At 41.4% G+C, this 15,806-nt stretch overlaps 1 protein-coding gene across 3 annotated transcripts in view; it reads right to left on the bottom strand.

The window, feature by feature from the left end:
* celsr3 (cadherin, EGF LAG seven-pass G-type receptor 3) overlaps nt 1-15,806 on the bottom strand; it is a 117,063-nt gene that overhangs the window by 34,585 nt on the left and 66,672 nt on the right. For all 3 annotated transcript variants that reach the window (XM_026153787.1, XM_026153789.1, XM_026153788.1), the window contains 3 exons: nt 14,303-14,471; nt 3,050-3,191; nt 903-1,023 (listed from right to left, as the gene is read on the bottom strand). In XM_026153787.1, the coding sequence (XP_026009572.1) occupies nt 903-1,023; nt 3,050-3,191; nt 14,303-14,471 (432 nt within the window). The remainder of the gene's footprint in view (nt 1-902; nt 1,024-3,049; nt 3,192-14,302; nt 14,472-15,806) is intronic.

Here is a 15,806-nt window from a genome sequence, read left to right as displayed (position 1 = left end):
TGAAGGACTTCCCAAAGTAACTGTTAATGTATAGAAAGATAAATCTGTTAAGATCTCATTTTAAACCTTACTTTAAGATATCGACTGCAATACTTGCCTCGACATGATTGGCACGTAGGCTAAATGAGAGCATTGTTGTGTTAGCACAACAATGAGAAGAATAAAGTAACTTCAAATTGAATCTAAATTGTTGATAACTACTTTGTCCGGGGTCAAATCAACATGGTGATCGGCTATAGGCACCACATTTCCGACACACTCATTGTTTATGCCACCTACACACTACTTGCCAGCTGGAATTCAATATAGAGATTGTTCAGTAAAACCTCCCAATTTAACCCTTGGACCCCGATCTGTGATCATGTGTGCTTCATGTAGTCACGAGGTGTGGATTTAGGGGAAATGACACAGATTAAAGATTATCTTCAGGATTAAAGCCTAGATAAAACAGGATTCAATATAGCAGCTACAGAGGAGTATATCAATACGCGTGTATTTACGGATCGGAAATTTCAATATCTATGGATGATCAACATATCGTGGTTGCTGTTATATATACACATCTGGATAGCCTATCAACCTGAGAGGCGTTTACTGGGTGGTCTGCAGATGATCAATTTACTAATTAGGTGTTTTTAATCTAAACAGCATAAATTTTAAACATGACAATTTTAAATATTTGGTTCCATAGCAAAATGTGTTGTAATGACTTTTTGAGCAGCTCCAGGATTTAAGTAATACAACAACTACCCATCCATTCATCTAATTTCTTAACACCTTATCCAGCTTAGGGACTATGGGAGGAATATCCAGAGGAAACCGACACACCCAGAGGGAAAAAAAGTATTTCTACTACCTTTCACAACATCGTTGTATGTACTTTGTGTGTTTCTCCTGGTTACCTTGCACTGACACTGTCCGCTGGTCTTATTACAGTCAGGATCGAAGCCTTTATTGGTGTCACAGTGGCACGGTCCACAGGTTGGAGATCCCCACCAACCCCTGGGACACTGATGATCAATCCTACACGCACACAGAGACACAGAGTCATTAACACAAGATAGATCAGATAAAAGAGAAAAACACCAACTGAGCAACACAGCCTGTCAAAAACTTTTAATCGCTCTTCAAAGGATTCAACATTCCCTCTGATTTCCAAATAATTGGTGGGAACAAAGAGATGAAAGAAACAAGTATGAAATGAAGGAAGCAAAGGTATGGATCGAACTGGGAGGAAATATTAATACTGGCATGTGGAGGTAGATGTACAAACAAAGAACTTGCACTTTTGCTGAGACACAGAAACAAGATATGATTATACACAATATATCGATTAACTTTTGACAATAAGGTTTACAAGGTGCATTAGACTTCCTACATAGCCACAAACTTTAAATGTTTCTTATTGCTGGCACAGCCACACTTTGAACAGTCGCATATTAAACAGGAAAGCCTCCTTCACCCATTTAAAACATTTATTAAGCTCACCGATTCGTTTTAAAACCTGTTTTCTCAAACTACTAAACTGACACTGAATTTCAACTCTATAAAAATAACTTTTTTTTATGTTCACTACACTTCTCATTTGCTCACATCTCAGCTAATGTGCTTTCCTCCTAAACTCTAATGTCTAGCGTCTAATGGTTCACTGAAGAGATGAGTGCTTCTCGCAGTTAATGCAGACTGTTGTGAGCATCTCTTAATTGCACCTTGTGGAAAGTCTCGGAGAGCAAAATTCAGATGTGAGTGATTTGTAACTGAATATCAGGGTTGACTCTCCCTGTTGTGTATTTTTGGCAGCTTAAATGCAAAATACTTTGTCTGATCATAACTCAGGGTGCACAGAAACAAAGACAGGGCCTTAAGCGGAAGCTGCTCCAGCTGTGCTTTGATGAATATATGCCTTGTAGGGGTCTTTCCTAAATGAGAAATGTGTTCAAACTGGCAAGTCATTTAAGATTATTTTTCACGTTTGCTTTAAAACAGCTAAAACTTTTAATTTTTAGATGTTAGTCTGAACTTTTGTTCTATAGGAACTGGCTCATTATTGTGATATGGATATTGGTAAGCTAGGCTCATTCATGACCCGGGAAATACATGTATGCTTTTAACATTATCGATGCATTGTTTTGCAGGGAACCATTACTAACAGACCTAGAGCAGCAAGATTTACTTTTGCAGAAACCTTCATGCAAATAGCTGTCAATCATCACCTAAAGTGACGATGACAGACAGAAGTAGTCCTCTATAAAATATAACAAGCCCACTATGTCATTTCACTCGCTAAAATAAATAGTACTTTAAAGGTACTCTGATGAGGCATAAAAACCTGAACCTTAAAATGATATAAATCAGCAAATCTGCAAATAAAAGTAGCCATAATATAAAATGTCGATCCATTTCTGATGTTATCATCCTTCAGTGCATGGTGGCAACTTAAAAAAAAGGAAAAAGAGGTACTCTCATGACCACCTATGGTTAATGAGCCATATATGTGTGTGCACGCATATGACTTGTTGCATAATCTTTGTAAAATTATTATAAATCCAGTCTTAGTGCTGATTTAATTTTCATACAACTCTCACTGTCTGCCAATCAAATATATGGAAAAACTTTACGATATTTCATTTGCAGGTGAAAATGTGTGTCCTTGTGAAAAACACACCAGATCAAAGATGTTCATCTGGGACAAAAGCTCACACAATGAGCAGCTCATGAGATAAATCTTAATCTGTGTGGATTTCACAGGCAGGAAAGAGGCACGGGGTCAGGTCAGGGTTACGCTTACTTCACACAGTTTAACATAACCACAGATAACCTCTGAGTGTGTGTGTGTTTTGACTTGAGACTCCGCTCATCCCACAGTGGATTACATGGAACGCTGGAGATGTGGGGCAACAAGGCTGAACTAAAGCTACCAAGACACGCACATAACTGAACAGAGCTTAAGTGGGCTAGAGACTACAAAGAGTTGTAGTCTGTGTTGGCACCTCGCAGGTAACCCGAAGTTCAAATGTTACATCAGTTGCGTGGGCGTTTGCCTGTGTACCTGTGCTGGCAGTATTGCCCGTAGTGGTTGTCTCCGCAGTCACAAATGTATCCATGGGAAGAGCTGGGCTTCCTGTGGCAGTGAGCCTCATTCTCACATGGATTCAGATGACAGGCGTCAGTGCAGCTTTTCCCATAATAACCTGAGAGACACAAAGAGAGATGTCAAAAACCTTCAGCACAGTAAGAAAACTTGGTTCTTAAATGTTTTTTGTTTTGTTTTGCAGGTTAGATTAAATAATATTTTTGATTAAATTCACTGGACATGTATCTTCCACCTGAGCAAGTGGCACATCCTTTAAACTCTATGGACACAGGGAGGAAGTCATAGGCTGATTAACCCTCAATTTTATTTGCTATAATAACTTATAAGAAAAAATATCAGGAGACTTGTTATGCATATTTAAGTGGGTCTAAGCAAATATCCATTCATCCTACTGCTACCTAAATATTAACACTGAGTATGTCCAAGTTTTATTAACGTTAAAAAACGGATTTATTTTGGAAACAATCATCTACAGAAAAAAAAAGACAACCTTAGTGTGTAAAGAACTTCCCTTCCAAGTAATTTGATGAAATAAAAGCAGAACACAGCAAACACTGAGATCTGAATATGCAGTATGGCGCTGCGTCTTCCATCTGTGTACCACACATAATAACCTGTCAACTCGCAAGTAAACATCTCAAACATCAAACAGCGATTATCACGAATGTCATTCTCCTGACGCACTTCGGCTGGGCGAGCCACTGGAAAACATGCCGCAACGGTGCATTGCTACACTGTCAGCCGCTGAAACACTAACACAGCGCTTCTTCCTTTTTTCTTTTTTTTTTTCTGAGTTCAAAACAAGTACAAGAGTAGCATCAAGAAAACATTCCACTTGCTATACGGCAATATATATGCACGTCAGGTGTGGAGGAACCAAGACATGTTGATGGGAAGTAGGCTACTGGAACAAAGCATCCATGGACAACGGCTGATAATATAGAACTGATGCAGAGATGCTATTATGTATCACATATGCCGACCCAATGAGAGGGTATATGCCACACATGTGAGAACTATGGATGAGCAGAAAGCCAACATCCAAACTCACCAAGAAGTACCTGGTAATAACCACACGTGTCACCATCAAATGCAAAATATATCACTGTTCACACTGCTGTTCTGCACAGGCGTCAGTCCTGTAAGCCTGCTCATCACTAAGACTGGATACAGATATAAATTCAGGACTGGAGTGACCATCAGTCACCTCACACTCACCAATCCTCCTCATCAGGATCAATAGCGAGGACATCAGGATGCCATTTAGCCTGGATAAGTGGGTATATTGGCCAAATGGTAAAAAAGAGAGAGAAGATAACCTGGACTGAAGGGGTGGAGCCACCAGAAGGAGGAATAGCAGATATATGGGACAGCTACAAGTACCTGGGTATCCCACAATCCAAGGGAAACCATGATAAAGATGCACAAAGGTCAGCCACAAGTACTTCCAGAAGATAAGACAGTTTTAAAAAGCTAGCTGAATGGTAGGAATAAGATCCAAGCCATCAATACATCCTCTCTACTGCTCAGCACATACCCCACTGTCGTACCAAGCTGGTCACAGGAGGAGAGAGATGCCACTGATGTGAAGAAACAAAAACTCCTCACAACCGGAAGTCCAGCACCCTGAGGCTCTATGAGCACTGCAAATGGCGAGGGCAAGGATTAGTGTCAGAGGCACAATCCAGAATGAAACATGGAGCATCTGTGAATATATCAGGCGCCCAAGAAGAGCTGCTCCAAGAACGCCTCAGGCAGCTGAAGACAGACGGTGAGGAACAGAAAGAGGAGCAATCTACACGACCAAGGCCCTGAATGGGATGAACCACTGACAAATAGAGGAAGTGGCTGACATCAAGAAATCTTACCAGTGGCCAGAAAAGAACTGCTAAAAGGACAGCACAGAGGCTCTGATCACGGCAGCACAAGAACAGGCCCTAAGCACCAGACGCATAGAGGCAGGAGTCTACCAAAGCAGATAGGACCTGCAGACTGTACTACTTAGTAGCAGGATATTTACTGTATGTGGACCTTGCGTGCGCACTGAGGCACAACCAAGCAGCTGAGATAGCGTACAGGAACATCTGTGCCACTTATGGACAACAAGTCACGTGCAGAAAAACTGAAAGCAATATAATGTCACTGGAAAAGAAAGTGTAAATGTCGTTTTTTCATAACAGCACAGAAATGTGCTACATAAAAAGCAAGGACAGTACACTTCAACACAGCTGAACAAGCCACTTCAACAACACACGCGCACACTCCCAAGGTATACTTGTGTGCAGCATGAGGAACGAAGCCGTCATACACTTCAATGCAATCCCGAGACACTCCACACAAACACACCCGCCTCTTATATGGTAATACAGGCCAGCACATAAAAACCCCTCTTTAATCTAATGACTAAAGCTGAGCGCTTTATGCATATTTTGCAGTGTATTGAGCACAAATAGTGAAGGCCTCTCACCTAGACCTCCTTTTAAATTAAAAAGAGCATAATTGTGCTATTTAGTCATTAGGGAGCCTTTTTTTAAATAGGGGGACTTAAATATTACAGGACTACTCAATGACAAAAAAATCTACACTCACGTGAAGCCAGAAATAAAAGCAATGAATTTAAAATAAAACATTCCACAGACTCAAATGAATAATAAAAATAAAACTAAGATTTGCCTGTAATAATTAATAATGAATCCAACTGATACAGCTGGGTTTTTCCTTCTCAGGGGATTCTCATCTGCAACTGTGGAGCCACAGAAAAATCTGCCAATATTTTATTATTTGAGGTTTCATTTACTTAACATATATTTTTGTTTAGCAAGGTTGTGGTTATCAAATAGACAGAAATAACATGTAAATGCCTGGATTTCTATCTAATCAGGTAGCACAGACTCATGCCTTTATTGTATGTGGACCTATCGTGCATTTGTTTATGGCTGCCGTGGGAATTAAAGGTCTTTGCTACATTAGGCATGTTAATTACTAATAAACACAACGTGAAGCCGAGGTTGTCAAAAACCAAGGTTTTAGAAAATCTAAATTCTTACCTGACAGCATTAGAGAGTCAAACAATTTGTCCTCACCAATCAGTCATGATTGATTGCTTGTACAACACAAACACAGACAACTTGTTTTCATCATATTTTATCCAGAGCTCCAGACCGATCAACAAATCTCTGCTTTCACCTCGTGTCTTAAGCCAGCTTGGCTTTCAGGCCCTCTTTTTAATTTACTGGCACAGAACAGAAGGACGTCTCTGCAGATCGAAGTGTGACTGGCTGATGTGTGCGTGCAGCTTGTTGAGGTCTGCATTCCTCTCAGCGAAGCAGACAAACATGTGCAAGGTCTGCTTTCACTTGTCCGTCTAAAGAAAATACAGAAGGCGCTTTGCTTTCAAGCCTGTGGCCTTGGCTTCTGCTAGTACTCAGTATTCACTTACACCAGCATTCAAATGAATCCTTTTTCAGTAATTGCATGGCCTTCTAACTTTTTCTGCTCTCTGTACATAATCAAACCCAAACATGCTATATAATTTTTTAAAAAAACAGACACTAACCCAGCTTCATCTCCAAAACTTCACACAATGAAGCTAATTGGAGCCATTGTTCAGTTTCCAATTATTCATCTCACAATTTCTTCTAACAACAAATGCACAAAAACATTGTGCCTATTTTCTGTCTTCTCCACTTTTAATTTTATTGTTCTCTACATCTGTTGCTTTTCTTGAACACACACACACATTCACACATAGGTACACACACACGTACACTCTTCTATCAGCACTATACATCTTTACAGTTTCACCATGGCAACAGAAAAAAGGGAGACGACAACGGCCTTGGCTGTTTTCAGACGCGTATAATGACACTGGCCTTCTCGACACAACACGAGAGCGAGAAAGAGGCTCGAGCCTGAAGAACAAAGAATGGCGTGCATGTGTTTTTCATCTTTCGCAGTCAGGGTGCAGGAGTTGGTTTGAAAAGTTGTGCTTCTCGAGCGCTACACACATTCAGCGTGACTCACAGCTTCGCGTCTGACTTTCCTGTAACACAACATCAGCTTGACTTCTCCACATGACTACAATCAGGAAAGACCAATGAGTCATCTGTTCACTGAACCGTCCATTCATCCTCTGTGTATCCAACTGTCTTCTCTGACAGTGGAAAGATTGTGCGTGTCGAAATTTCCCAAACAAAATGCTCACACTGAGCGCCGAGTTCAGTAACTATGTGACAACGGCGGCTCACGATGAAAGAAAGAAAGCACTCGTTCAAATATGCACTGAACTTTTAGTTCGGTTTGTGCTGTTTTAGTTACATGTTTTAGCAGGAACCTTCTGTGCAAAGGCAACCCACTGTGCCCTGCTGCATAGCGTCAAGAGGTTGACAAGCAAACACGACTGAAACCCCAGTGTCGTCTCTCTGATACAAACTGGTCGTGGAACAATGCCAAAAACTGAACCGGAGCCAGGCAGATGTCAGCGACGTTTCCATAGAGATCACGTGATACTGTGTCTTTGAACGTGAGAGATATAGATCAGTTCATAACAAGGAAGAAATTGCATTTATCTTTTTGGGGTTTTTTTTGTAATACACAGATGAGTATTACAACACAGTTAAGCTGCCGTTTTATACATTTAAGTTCTGTTTCATTCGCTGCATGGTGAACTGAATGAATCAGACTCTTACAGTTATCCTTACTCTGGTCATGATGTTACCATCATAAACTCGGGATCAATCAAACGACAAGTCAATTAATTCAGTCATTTCAGTTGTGGATCCAAAAGCATGAAGCTGTGTGTGAGAGTTTGATTCACTGCTAATGAGTTTGTCTCTTTTCAAGAAACTTTTTAATTTTGTTGTATTCTACTCTTTGTCTCTTTATTGATTAAAAACAAAACAGACTCTCTCTACTCTAATTCAGACATACAGAAGGAATGAACCTCCTTCTGTATGTCTGACCTCCAACTGGCATCACCGCGACCTCCACCATCTTACTCAAACTTTCATTTGAGTATGTATTTCTTAACCATGATTAGACATCTAGAGAAGATCTCCACCTGATAGTTTTTCAGTGTAGAAATATTTGCTGGGTAAAAGAAAGCATCAAGAGGAGGCCATGAACACCACACACTGACGTATGGCCAACCCTCTAGCTACCCCACAAAAATCAATGAACAGTTGTTAAAGTCATTAATTTGTCCTTTTCTATCAGAGCGTTCTGCAGAACCCTTTCACCATGCTATTGTTCCCACAAACACACATTTTAACAGTGACATCAACTATTTGACTTGACTTTCTTGAGAGCTTCATTGACTAATTAACACTAATGACAAAATATTCCAGCCATCAGTGTTTTCACATCATCTGAAAGTGTTACAAATCGAACTTCCTGCTCTTTCTTTTGATGCATTAATGCGTTAACGAGCTAACGTGTTGACGCTGTGCAGCCCCACGCACAGGGCGATCCGCGCTAACTCGCTAACAGAGATTTTTCGGTTATGGCGTTAACGTCATTTTAACAAGATTAACGCTTACAGCACTAGTTATAAGTTATCAAAGTGCCTATAGTGATTTGCTGTAGGCCTAAGACCTGAAGGATCACGTCCTGTGTTATCTTTGTGCACCATGCAAGTAATGGTCTCAGCCCGATCAACTTCATAAAAATGTTCTGGCTCTGCTGCTGAAGCAAATACTTTGCTGCAGAGGTTGCTGCTGATTTGGAGATTTGGAGACAGAGTTAATGTAGTAAAGCTATTTTAAAGTGCTTTTACTTGTGACATTGTATCCCCTGCAGACATTACTCAGTGTCATGATGTTATTACACACTTTATACCCCCGAGCTGCAATCATTTCAGAGATATTTTTGATTAAAGAAGTACACACTACACAGTACTTGCAGTGCACCATTCATATAGTCATATAACAGTGGTCTACCTGTATGTTTTTTTATTTTGATATCACATCTGATCAATAAATGACACTTCCAGTTGAGGAGTCATTTGTCACAGAGTACAACTTTACCCTGATTCAGCACCCTGAGGATCTGGCATCTACTGGCCTGTTCTTCCAGGTTAGAGCACAGGAAACTACAACTCGAAGCTCATATATCTCCACCACTTTTCCCAGAGGCACGGCGTTTAATACACTGCAGCTGCACACCACGCCCAAACCAACAATGCACTTCCACCGCCAAACTCCATTTAAAGAAATATTTATTTGGCACTTGTTTACAGTCTGTAACACCTTGACAAAAGGCAAAAACACTGATGAATTACTCTCTACTGCAGTAAAAGCAGTTACAAGAGTTCTCGTTCTCCAATTGTGTTTTCTGCATATGATCGTGTGGGCTTCTAAACAGTCCGAGAACTCAAATGGACATAAATCAACATGGCTGCAATTTTTCATATTAGATCTCATTTTTCACAACGGCCAATTAGTCTGAAGCAGCTGGCAGCAACACGCACATAGTCATACTTGCTGTATGCTTTCTCACAAACACACGCACACGCACAGACAGTGAGGAGACGAGAAGGCAGATATCTCCTTGCTTCGTCATGCAGAACCTTGTTTCAGTGTGTGTGTGATTGACAGAGAGGCGGTGTGTTTCTTCTAGGAGGCCTTTTGCAGGTCAGATGCGCTGTCAGTTACCCGAGACCCATTAAGCTAACTTCAGCACCAGGGCAAAACACACAAACACACACATGAAAGGGAATTATTCAGAGTGCGCATCTACTTCTTTCTCCCTCTGCCGTTATTAAACTTTGATTTGTCTCTAAGCAGCATTCATTCTATAACAGTCTCAATTTTTAATGCTCATTGTGCTGATGAAATGTAATGATAATGAAAGCGCATGTGTGTACAGTAAATAAGTGCACGCATATTAAGTTTGTGGAAACGCTGTGTGTGTGTGTGTGTGTGTGTGTGTGTGTGTGTGTGTGTGTGTGTGTGTGTGTGTGTGTGTGTGTGTGTGTGTGTGTGTGTGTGTGTGGTTGAGTCTCAGTGTGAAGGCATCTGTGTGTGTGTGCCGAGTCTGAGTGCATGCTCCAAGTTAATAAGTCAAGGTGTTAGCATTAGCTTGCGGGCTGGTGCAGGATGCTACAGGGATAGCAGTGCCTCTCTGCTTCCTCTACCATGCTGTCAAGGCCTGAGGCTGTCTCACTATATCCTCCACATAGTCAAACTGACTCCTCTTTCACTCCCTCAAGCATCATGAGCATTTTCATCACTTTTTCTTTCTTGGATAACTTTTCATCACCTACTTCTGCCTTCTAAAGGTAGCTGCTGTGGTAGCAGTCTATGCAGAAGACTTTGGAGTGTTATACCTGATGCTCTTTCCTGAATTTTTTTTCCACAGACGTGGGAGGGTGTAAGCTGCTATGTTTATTTATTTATTTCTTCTTATGTGCTGAGGTAGTCTGACCTAGCAATCAGGCATCTTCGGCTAAAAAGCACGACATACTACCAATCTCATGAATCTCATTTCAAGCCTGCTGCTTTTCCTTACAAAGCAAAATCAGTCTGATATGTGACAACTGTGACCCATTTTGCTTGTCTGTTTTTAAAGAGTGGAATGGCAACCTAATCACATCCTATACTTCTACAGAACAGCACTGTTAGTGCTGTGTTATAACAAGAAAGTCCTGGGTTTGAATCTGCTGGTCTGTTGGGGTCTTTCTGTGTTGAGACTGAATGAAACCCCTTTTGGCTGCTTGTGTCCTCTCCATGTGATTTAAAACTGGCTGATTGATGTCCATCTCTCTAATTTAGGCCTGTGACAAGCTGGCAATCTGTTGCAGGGTCTCCCCCAAACCCAAACTGCATGAAGCCCCAGTCTCATAGACCTAGAAATTCAACAACCATATGGCAACCACCAGTCAAAGGGGAAAAATGGTAATTCTCTGACCTGTAGGTGAGTGATTGCTGTGATTGTCTCTGTGAAATTCGCAAAATCTCCATCATTCAGAGAATGTTTGTCTTAAGTGAAACTAATGTCGTTCGCGCAACTTTTACTTGGTGAAGGCGAATGTTTTCCATTCTCTGTGTTGCACTTTTTCCAAGTTTCACTACAGCTGAAAGAGTTAAAGGTGAATGTTTGACAAGATGGCACTTTTCATACATACTACACCTACCTATGGGAATCTGCTAGCAACCAAAGTGATCACATGGAGGTTTTTGAGGCACCACTCTCTTTGTGACCAATTTCAACTGGTGCTACAGGTTGCAGCAATCGCCTGCAACCTTTAACAACCACTTGCAAACTAGTCAAGGAATCCCTGAGGGGGTAACCAATCAGTCTGTAGGCCTGTGTGACAGAGGACTAAGTGGTTAAGATAATGAATGAATGGGCGGATGGATGAGTTTTCTCCATCAGTTTCACTTTTCCAGTTAGTTTTGTGTTGTAACCATAAACTGGATATAAAAGCGCACCATTTAATTTGTGGACTCGGGTTTATCATTTTGGCCATACTTAGACGAGGGAGTAAAGCTGAAATTCGCTACACTGAAGTTTGGCTAATGAAAAAACAGGAAACAAGAAAACTGAAAACACATTTCATAATTTTGATCCTTTAACAAATGAGTTATAAGAAAGAAAAAAAAACACATCAGTAGATTTTTCATAAAAAAATGCTTTAAACTTTGTTTTCTTATTGTCAGGCTTTGAGCACATTTTTTTTCTATAAAGAGAGAAAGGTGCCCTTCCAGACGTTTCATCATTGGGTCTACTGGCATTGACCCGTATGTGGAACCAGCCTCAAATAGAAACTTATTGAATTTGATTTTTTTTGCATTTCACTCTCAGCTTCACGTCTCAGCCTTAGAGGATGCTGCCTGATTATAATTTACTGTTTCTGTCGCTGGTGTTTGCTTTACATTACAAAAGTTCTTCCTAATCTTAAAGAAATATTTGAGTTTTATGAAAAAAATTAAGAGAATAGTTTTTTCTACATGTACAGAAAAAATCTGAAGAAATATTGAAGCAGATTTGAAGGAAGGTGACTAATCTCAAAACGTGGATAGGCAACTTTTGTCTTTCTTCTGGTTTTCTCTTTAATGGTTCTTTTTCTGCTAACTTGCCAGCCAGTCTTTTGTATCCTCACCCCTTTACCCATAATATAAATAATCTCTCTTAATCGCCTCCCGTTCAGCTGGCCTTACATGTTACATCAATACTTTTAGAGCTGAAGAGCTTCTGTTGCATGCACTGCTGCTAACTGCTAGATCCAAATAAATATCAAATATCACTCCTTACGCTGTTCTTCTTCCTTGCTTCACTCTCATGTGTGCAGCTGTCATGTTAATTTTCTCTCAACTCCAAGTTCATCCCTGTGTACGTATATTCCCAGACGTGTCACTAGTGTTTTCAGGCTGTTTGATTTGACTTTCTCGTGCCCTCTTTTTTTCCTCTTCCTTCCTCCAAACTTTGTGTTTTTTCATTTTTTTTACACTATTTCTGTCACCCGCCTTTTTCTGTTCATTAATCATTTATATTTTCACTCCCTTTGTTCCTCCTCTGCATTTTTCATCTTTCAATTGTTTTTTTTCCTCGCTGCATCTCTCTATAAAGTATACACTTTCCTTACTCTCTCCTCTGTCTCTTTACTTCTCCACCCCTCTCCTTCTGTTTTAATCATATTCTTTTCCTCCACATTAATTCCACCTCATTATATTCACCTTACTAAGGAGCTTTTGGAAGTTAGCCTGCAGTCGGTCTCTTTCTCTTGGTCTCAGGTGGATGGGGACTCATTATGCAAACCCAAATATCAGTTTAACCCAGTTACAGCACTGGGAGACACCTACGCATATGGACACATTATAATTACTCCCCTTTTTTGTTGTTTCTCAGTAAGCCGGCTTCTTTAACCTTTTACTCTCAAACCTCAGCTATTTTACATTGAATGTCTACAATGGTCAAAACTTTAGACCATTTTGCCTGGCTTGGAGTGGAAAATAACAATGGAAAATACTTTTTGGTGTGTTACATTTTGTCTGTTAATCTATTCATTTTACAACAATCACATCACATCAATCCTTTTTAGCATTTTTGTAGTTGTTTTTTGGGAGCGGGGTACTATGACTATTAGTTTCACCTGTAGTGAAAAAGTTAGCGGTGATGTTGTGTCTTCACATTTAATAAGAGACTTGTTAAATGTGCTGATCTTTGTTTTAGGTGTTACAAATTCACATATTTCTGTGAACATGTTGCATTATTCTGTAGCTGTAAGACCGAGGGTGGGAAAAAAAAATGCATACTACATTTACCAGACGTTGGTTAAGGCAGGAGACGGGACAAAGATGGTGAAGCAATCTTAAATTTTTTTATTTATTTATTTATTTTGGGGGAGGGGTCCATTTAGGGGTGGGAGGAGCATTATGTCACAAAATTATCTGACTGTACGAAGAACTGACTCAGATCGACTGCAGTCACTCTCATACAGATTGCCAAGCCATCTGTAATCAGTCTAAGTCTGTCTGAACTGAGGAGTGCAACTTGTCTGCAACACATCTCTTTGCATTATAGGACTCAATTTAGCTGGTTGCTAACCGGCTCTACTTACATCCCTATATAAAAGCAAGGTTGCCAAGTGTCTATATAATTTTTCCGTTAAATCATCTTTTTTGTAGCAATTATGTCACCATTTGTGGAGGAATTTCTGAATTTCTATTTCAAATCTATGGCTGGTTCTGGCTGGACTCTGAATGTGAGTAGTGAATTTGTGTACATGTGGACAGTAACAGATTTGCAACAGGTGGAAACAGACTTGTGATTTTTCATGATTTATCGGTTAACTGTTGTGTTATCACAAACAGACTATAAGTAATTGCCAAACCTCATGCTGTTTTACCGCTGTCTTGACGTACCAAAATTACTTTGAACAGTCACATTTCACTCGTGCCACGGTCTCCAGTAACTGTTTTCCTTAGTGTGACGGTAGCATGAAAACGACACACTAACACTTATATTAAATAAATTTTTTTACAAACCTACAACATTCGTACATACGCGTTCATCAAGCCAATAATGGCACAGTTTTACATCACAAGTCAAAATATTAGTAATTTTTTCCTGAACAAAAAGGTTGTTTTTAAAAATGGTTAATAACTCGAGATCCCCAGCATACTGCATGTTAGTTTACATCTGTAAATAGACGTCTCTATACTTCGCATCAAGCTCAACTGCAAAGCCCACACCATCTGCTTCACTCACCGGGTTCACATAGACAGGTGTGCCTCTCCCATTGGTCGGAACAACGGCTATGAGCTGGACAGGGAGACGAGAGGCAGGGATTACCGACACTGCAGCCAGTTTCCACTTTGACAGCTCTAGAGGGGCGGGGCAGAGCGGGGGCGTCCGGTCTCACGCCTAATCGAACGCCCTGTAGGAAGAGAAAGTGAGGGTCACGTTACCTCAACACAACACACAAAAACAATAGCAGCTGTATTAGCGTATTCACCGGCCTATCCCAGAGTCATTTTTTACTTTTATTTTTTATCTTCACTGTATTTTGGATTACCCCAGAAATTAAAGCTGTCCTCAAGCAGAAGAGGAGGGCCTTCAAATCCATAGACAAAGAGGAGTTGAAAAGGGTGCAGAGAGAGTTGAGGGGACTGATAAGGAATGGGAAGGACAGCTACAGGCAGAAGATGGAGAACCAGCTTCAGCAAAACAACGTTGGTGAAGTCTGGAGAGGCCTCAGAACCATCTCAGGCCACAAACAGCAGAACTCTCTGCCTGGGAGGGATGTGAGATGGGCAAATGAACTGAATCATTTCTTCAACAGATTTGATTCAACCATGAGACAGTCTACAACATCGGCTGCAGACTCACCCACCCCCACTGCTGCTGTTCCACCTCTGACACCTCAGACACTTCACACCTCCTCTATTCACCCTGCTCACTCCTCCCCACCCCCAACAACAGCATCCAATACACACTCAACACAAGGCTCCAGCCTGTCTCTCTCAACCACCCAGGTTAGGAGGGAACTGAGGAGGATTAATGGCAAGAAGGCAGCGGGCCCAGATGGCATCAGCTCGAGGGTCGTCAGGTCCTGCGCGGACCAACTGTGTGGGGTGATGGAGCACCTCTTCAACCTGAGCCTGAGGTTGGGAAGAGTCCCACAGCTCTGGAAAACCTCCTGTGTTGTACCAGTGCCAAAGACTTCACGCCCCAAGGACCTCAACAGCTACAGGCCGGTGGCTCTGACATCCCACCTGATGAAGACCATGGAGCGGTTGGTCCTGGCTCAGCTTTGGCGCCTAACAAGCTCATCACTGGACCCACTTCAGTTTGCCTACCAGCCTGGCATTGGAGCGGATGATGCCGTCATTCACCTCCTACATCGTTCCCTCGCTCACCTGGAGACCGCTGGAAGCACTGTGAGAATCATGTTCTTTGATTTCTCCAGTGCCTTCAACACCATTCTTCCCTCGGTTCTGAAGGACAAGCTGGAGAACTCTGGAGTGGACCATCACCTCACTACCTGGATTTTGGACTACCTCACCGACCGACCACAGTATGTGAGGACTCAGGGCTGTGTGTCGGACAGGGTCGTCTGCAGTACGGGGGCCCCACAGGGAACGGTTCTGGCTCCGTTCCTCTTCACCATCTACACTGCAGACTTCTCCCACAATTCCACCCAGTGCTTCCTGCAGAAGTTCTCTGATGACTCTGCAATAGTCGGCCTCATCACTGATGGGGACGACAAGGA

The sequence above is a fragment of the Astatotilapia calliptera genome, chromosome 20, assembly GCF_900246225.1.
Source record: "Astatotilapia calliptera chromosome 20, fAstCal1.2, whole genome shotgun sequence".
NCBI lineage: Eukaryota > Metazoa > Chordata > Actinopteri > Cichliformes > Cichlidae > Astatotilapia > Astatotilapia calliptera.
Note: the sequence above shows the minus strand (reverse complement) of the source record. Positions and strands in the feature narration are given on the sequence as shown.